Raw genomic sequence first — 7,654 nt, 5'->3', positions numbered from 1 at the left:
TTTGACCAACTTACCGTCTTGCTTTGAGTTGGGCTCACTATTATAATTACTTATTAATTAGGACACCTTGGAACCATTTTTCAGATACAAATAATTGATGTCATGGTTAGGTGGTGCAGTGTTTTTTCCCCCCACTTTTGTTATCATAAAATCATATTTTTATACTTCATGATGAAATATGATCATAAATTAATATCACTCTTTTCACTGGTTAAATTAATTAAAATTATTCAAATATTTGTCAAATTAAATATCACTCTTTTCATTGGTCAAATCATACTAATTTATCATGAAACAAATTTACTAGTCTAATTTTCATCTTAGAATCCACCATGCATTTTTTGATGATATTATGCGTACTGAGTTGAAGATGAAGATGCAACTAGTGCCTAAAAGGGAGAAACCGTTGGGTGGCCATAACTTCTGAAGAGGGACACTTTCAAATGATTGTTGAAAAACCTCACAAATAATAAACCTATAGTAGTGGTGGCATGGTCAACTGTCGTGTCACTTCTTAAATAATGTTTATGTCGTTGTGGTTCAAAGTTCAAACTCTTCACCCAATCGATGGCACGATTATAAACCTACTTGGTTTTGTCTTTATAACACGAATGAAGCTACAATGCATAGTACTACTTTATTTGAAGCCTTTTTATTGATTCAACTTGCACTTCAAAGACACAGATTTTGGCATCATTGGAGACGTAAGCTCTATCTTCAAATATAGGAATTTTCGTATGGCCATGGAATACCAAATTGAATAATAATATAGTTTTAGGTAGTCACCTAAAATTCTAAAATTACAATGATTATTATTCACATAAAAGAATTTCTCGAAAATAAGAAAGAAACATATTAACATTATTATTATCAATGGATGGACGATGAACCTTATCAAGCCACTAAGCTAGGAGTAGGAGGGAACAGTAGAATGGCATGCAACATTATCACTACTCATCTTCCATGCTTGCTTGGTGCAATTGATTGAGAATGTGGGAGCCGCAACTCTTCTTTTTGTTTTGGATATGAAGGTGGATGGTGGGAATAGAATTTTAATAAAAAAATATTAAAATTATTAGAAGTTATTATTTTTAATGATAAGTTGATTATTAATATTTAAAAATATAATATAAAATATGTTGTTGAATTAAATTAAAAAAATTAAATTAATAATTAAATAATAATAAAAAATAACAAATTCTGATAATTTTTAGTATTTTTTCTTTTAATATATATTCACTCTTGCGTTTCTATTTCTTTTTTTCCTCCTTTTCAAGTATACACATCATCTAGCAAGTGCGGTATTGTTTTCATGTTGCAATTATATCGTCAATTTTTGACCACCAATATATATGTAAGACATTAATCACCACCACACTATCACCAAAAAGGTTCTGCAAAAGGTTTTATTTTTATCCACACGACAAATTAAATGATAATAATTCATAAAGAAAAAAACCATTCATAAACAAATCAAATGGTTCCATATATCCAGCAAATGATAATAGTTCCTTAAGAAATTAAATGCTATGGTTGTCTTTGCTGACAAATTATTTATGGAGAATGGAGATTATTGGCCAGAAGGCAAGAAAGTTTTTTGTGTTTTCTGGAAGGAAATAATTTCACTTTCTACACATAGGATATAAGAAGTTCCCCTGAATAACTCTCTCTACCATTTATGTAAAAGCAAAAGAAAAGAAACTCTATTGAGTCTTTATTTTTATTTTTTTTTAAATATTGAAAAACATGAGCATATAGCTATGTGTATTCTCTTATTAAAATAAAGATGGTATGTTTTGTGTTGTCCAAGATTAAAAATAATCGAATTGAGTTGTGTCGGATCAAATTTAAGTTTGACTTGGGAAAATTAAACTTGACTCATATTTAACTCATTAACAATCAAGTGTATTTGTTATTATAATAAGTAATATATAATTGAGTTATTTTATGAGTAAATGAGTAGAGTTCACTTAAATTTAAGTTCAGTTTATTTAATAAATGAGATCAAATTTAAGTTAAAAATTGACTCACAAACTTATAAATTCATCTTATTAAGTTGTTAACGAGTTAAGTTCAAATTGATTCATAAGTGATCTTAACTCACTTCCAACCCCTTATATTTAAATGAATTGTATTTTAACTTTAAAATCAAGACTAATTACTCCACCCAAAAAATAGACATCTGAAATTTATTTTAACTGATTATTAATTTATTAGTTTATTATTATTACATTTCATATTTATCCAATTTATATTTCATTCTCTACTTATACTTTTTATTTCATTATACAATACAAGGAGTCAAGGATGGCTCATGTACTTAGTTGCTCTGACCCTGCATAAACGCATCTGATCTGAAGTGCAATTTGAAGCTTATACGACAGATTCAAAACTAATCAGAATTAATTTAATAAATCAAACACGTGATCATGATTACACATATATATGAACAAATAGAATAATAACATTCGGAAAATCGCCAAGGCCACACTATATGGTTACATTCATATCTGCCGTATATTATAAGGAAATGACTTTACAAGTTACAACAAAGCCAAGCAATATTAATAAAACAAGCAATAAAAATTAAGTCACCTAACTCCTTCCAAGGGATACGAATATGATCATCACTGCAAACTTTGTAGCTCCGTTTGGTATTAGTTCAGAATCAAAATACAGATATAAGGACACAGAACTATTTTACAAAATATAAAAGTAAGTAAAATGTCTCTGTTATCTTAATATATCTGAATTTTATGTCTTGAAACACTTATCAAACGGTAGCGTTTAGTTTAACTATTTGTTGTTGTGCTGTTTTGAATCAGAGCTAAGAGGACTCCTTCCCAAGTTTGCCAACCTTACTTCTCTGGCCATTGGACTGTGAGGACCTCTTGTGCCGGACCGAGGACTGTGCTCGGCCGAAAGCTCGCCACGGCGAGAATTGAATGACAGTCTCGGGCTCTGAAGGCCTTTGAGATCATTTCCTGGAGTTGGAGTTGAGCTTGTGACCTTAGGACTGTTAGTGCGCCTAAACTCTCCACGGCTTCTAGTTATAACTTCATCTAAGATTTCACCTTCACCAACTTGAGAAGCACCAGCTCCAAACTCTGATTGCTGTTAACAAAAAACACATACAAAATGAGTAACTATAAAGTATAAACTATGCATGAAAATGTGACAATTTTGGATCATCTTACTGTTGCAATGTTATATGGTAAAGCAGTTTGTTCTTCATATGATGCTGCATCCAAGTCTTGAAGGTGTGGCCCTTTGAAAAATCTTGGGAGAAAGTACTGTCTTACAGGAACTAAGAGCATGATCATCATTGGAAACATGACACCAGCAATTGGAACCCAAGTTAGTCCAAAGCATACAAGAAGATAAAGCGTTTGGAAGATTGTGAATGTTGCAATTGTCTTGAATGGTACTGTTTCCACAAATGTAGCATGGTAATCCTCAAGCACCCTGCAAAAACAAGACGAAATTTCAGATTTTGCAATCATTAATGTACTAAATTTTAACATAAGAAATAGAACATACTTGTATCTTCTGCTAGGTGCAGTGAAGAGAAGAAGGATCCTCTCCCAGAACTGGTTTCCGGGCAAACTTTCGATGGCCATGAATGCAAAGTAGCCCCATAGGACTGAGGTTGGAATCTTCTTGAGTAAAGGCATGGCTGCAACGCATCCTCCCACCATGGTTGCTTGAAGTAAGTTGCTTAGACGTTGTTCTTTTACCTCAACAGGAAGCAAGTCATCTATCTCTTTCTCAACATCAAATAGAGTCTCATCCACTGGTGCATCCATGCTTCCCATGCTTGTAGCTTGTAGAATTGTTGATTCTTTGAGCTCCTTTAGTCCTTGTGTCTGATCACAACATGTTCACATATATAATATATAGTATGGTACAAATTATTTAAGCATATATATGTTTTATTGAAACTTAAATAAACACTTACTCTAGCAGAAGGGTCTTGGTAAACAAGGGGTGTCTGCATCTGATGGTAGGCTTCTTGCATATTACCATACAACTGTCCTAAACTAGCATTTTTTCCTATACTTTTTCGCGCCGTTGCCACGAGTCTGTTGCGAAGCAGCTGCATAACTTTCTTGGTGAGTTATATGTTCATAAATCATGATTCATGGTTTCATATTATTAACAATGATCATACACCTATGAGCTGATTTTATTACCTGATGTTTAAGAGTTGCAAGACTCTTTGTGTGCATTGGTGATTGTGGTATGACTCCGTTTGCAGGAGGTATTCCAATAAGGCCACACATTAAGGTCTTCCATCCAGAAAGAAAAAACAATAAAAGAAGATGAAAATTTACCATTACTAGAGAAACAATTAACACAATAATTTCACATGAAAATAAAAGTTGCATACCAAGAACCCCAAAAGAAGCAAATCATAATGGTAAGAAGATGGTTTTCTCAAATTGAACTCGTTCTGCTGTGCAAGCTGGGATGCCACACTATGATCAAAGTAATAAAGCACTGCAATCATGGTTGCTGGGATAAATGCTCCAATTATGTACACCACAGGAACTTGAAGCATATCCTGTCATAAGAAATCAATCTATTTATAACTTAAACAGATTCATATATCTTGTGTTCTTTAGACTTTAGAGTTCTAGTCATGTGGAATACATGCCTTAATGACAGTCCAATTCTCATATGCACCTGGAGACCATGGATTTGGGCTGAAGAGGCGCCTTGGTATACCACTTGGAACACTTGAAGATGGTATGTAGGACACACCAGTCCAAACTAACACCATAAGTGGCACACCATAATCTGCTATTAAGCTTCTAAGCCAACCTGTAGCAACACTTAACAAAATTAACTTCATAATGCATAGTAATTACTAATTAGAGAAATGATATTCGAATCACTTCATCTGGTAAGTACTTACCACTACCATAGCGCCATGACCTGGCCTTTCTGCTTCTCAATGCAGTGAGAAGAAGGCCAAATGAAAGGACTAATGCAAACATGCCATTAGCAAATCTCCATGAAGGTAAGAATTCGATTGCTTTCGGATTCTGTCGTTCCGGTATGCGAAACTCATCCACCAGACCCTGTGACAATGATGATGACACTGGAATGTTATGTTATGTTAAGATAACATAAACATGGGTTGCAAAGAAAGTATGTGTGAATTGAGATAGATATACTAATATTAATTACTTTGATAGCTTGTTGCATGAAGAGCATTGCAATGAGAAGGCCAAACAACTCTCCTGCAATTCTTGTAAACCTATTGATTATGGAGCAAGCTCCAAGAATGGCCAACAAGAAGAGCAAGAGTGCCGTCCATACACACACCCAACCAGTCCATGCCAGAAAGAGTTCCCTACCCAACTCTGCTCTCTCCTTTGCAAAATTGAACATGAATGTGTACATGATTACAGTGGGCTCTGCCACACCCAATATCAGCAAAGGTTGGCCACCAATGATTGAATGTATGATGCCACATATTGAAGTTGAAGCCAGTGTTTGAACCGCTGTTAGAACACCATCTGCAAGTAAGGTGCATACATAACTTATCAATATCATCAGTCTTTGAATTTAATAGTAATAAGTATAGTATATATGTATGTATAGTACCTGTGTCTCGCTCTAGTTGTTCACCAAATGAAATGACAGGGATTGCAGATGCAAAGAATATGTATGTGGTGGGGGCCCAAATCCTGAGAGAATTAAAAGATAGAGCCTATAAGACATTTATAAAATAATAATGAGCATATATATATGTATATATGTATTAATGTATATGTATACCTCAAACCAGCTTTGATTCCACCAGTCCAATCTTGCTTATAACACATCAATCTTCCTCTGAGATCATTCTTGATACCTTCCAATGGTACAAATGTTTCTTCCATTGCTTAATAGCTTCTTGAGTTGAGTCTTATGAACTTGTCCACCACCAATATGAGATGATATTGTCTATGTTATCAACTTATCATCAGCATCTATCTTGCTTCTTGGATGCCATTGAAGAAGAAGGAGGATGAGAAGAGAGGAGAGAGGGGGTGAAGAAGTGCAGGCTGGCAGTGCAGTGAGAGATTGAATGAATGTTGTAAATAAGCCAAGAAAGCAGCCAGCTGTACTTCCTGGGAATTGGACTCTTTATTTTCTCATCTCACAACAAACAATGTTTGCGGTGGATCACTATTTATAAGCTTTTTTAAAGAGGCTCTGCTAATTGTAAAACAGGAAATAGATACTCTTCATTTTTTTTTGAATAAAATATGATCTCTCACCTTTAATTTTATAAGTGGAACTAGAAATAAATAAGAGAAAAAAAATAATAAAAGATAAAATTTTTCATTGAATATCATCCAGTTTTTTTCACTGAAGATGATACATAAATATGTCTCAAAATTGTCAATTGTATATCACCTTCAATAATCAATGCCCATTCCAAATTTTCAATCTTTTTTTGCCATAAAGAAAATAAAGGCACTAGCCTGGTCCCACTATGTATATGCCAATTGGGATTCTTCAATTCACATTCCTCTATTTTATACAACATATAAAACAAAATTTGGGTCTTTTTACACAATGTTACTCGAGCCATGTTGTCAATTTCACTAAGATTAAGATAATGTTTTAATATATGTTATGGTAACTCGTATTAAACAATCCCTTATTTTAACATATCTGTTTAAAAATTTTAAACTATCAACTTCAAAGATCACTATATGTGAGTTTCACCTTTACCATAACATATCACTGACTTTTAACTTGCAAAGAAGTAGCACATGTCAAGTTATTAATTAGTAATTAATTATAATATATAAAGTGTGGAATTTTATAGGTGTAATCTCTATGCGAAATAAGAACTAATATGATGAATTGATGATGCATATGGTATACAGCGAATAAATGGGAAAATCCACCCACTCGTTGAGTAAATAGCAACCCATATTGAAGACCATCTTATTTAATCCGATATTATATTCTATCCACTACGACTACCTTGGAGGGTCCATTTCATTTCATTTACTAGAGGACGCAACCACGCACCATTATTAAAGATTATTATTATGCACCCACAAAAAGATATATATAAAAGTAGTTAAGTGCTAAAGCCTAAAAGTAAACCTTTGAATAATTTATTTAATCCTCTAAAATATATAAAAGATGTTTTTGGTCAACAAGTGTAAATGAATTCAAGCTTATCGATAGTGATTATTGCTGAAGCCCATATTACATTAGCCCATGTGATTCTAACGATTGACAACTCATATATTTATATTTATATAAGAGAGAGATATTTATTTCATTCTGGGGTATTAGCCTTATTATCAGGCGAAGCAAACTGTATAGTGATACTTAATTAATTTAATGGTTCGTCTTACGTATGTATAACTCCTAACTGTTCTTTTCATAATTGATTCAAGAGACAAGATTTAACAATTAACATCAATCTGTTTTGATCGTATATGATGAAACCATTGACTTCAAATTATACATCTTGCTGATCAAGAAAAATGGCAAAAAATAAAGATATTTAAAATAAGGACAAAAATATATGTCATTTCTGCTGCATATGCATTTACAATGTGTTAAAAAAAAAAAACAAGGTAAAGGCCCTTTTTTTAGTGGGCCAAAAATATATAGAGCAGGGATATGCTATTGC

General features: G+C 33.1%; 1 protein-coding gene across 1 annotated transcript; it reads right to left on the bottom strand.

Annotated features, from left to right (window-relative positions):
• Window positions 2,662–6,166, bottom strand: LOC107646045 (boron transporter 1). Its single transcript, XM_016350234.2, has 11 exons — window positions 5,788–6,166; window positions 5,614–5,696; window positions 5,194–5,525; window positions 4,919–5,084; window positions 4,658–4,824; window positions 4,391–4,564; window positions 4,194–4,289; window positions 3,959–4,096; window positions 3,541–3,866; window positions 3,198–3,465; window positions 2,662–3,114 (listed from the first exon to the last, which is right to left on the bottom strand). Exons 1-11 carry the CDS (start codon window positions 5,889–5,891, stop codon window positions 2,797–2,799), a joined length of 2,172 nt encoding a protein of 723 aa, XP_016205720.1. The 5' UTR covers window positions 5,892–6,166; the 3' UTR covers window positions 2,662–2,796.

The sequence above is a fragment of the Arachis ipaensis genome, chromosome B06 (assembly GCF_000816755.2).
Source record: "Arachis ipaensis cultivar K30076 chromosome B06, Araip1.1, whole genome shotgun sequence".
In the NCBI taxonomy this organism is placed as follows: domain Eukaryota; kingdom Viridiplantae; phylum Streptophyta; class Magnoliopsida; order Fabales; family Fabaceae; genus Arachis; species Arachis ipaensis.
Note: the sequence above shows the minus strand (reverse complement) of the source record. Positions and strands in the feature narration are given on the sequence as shown.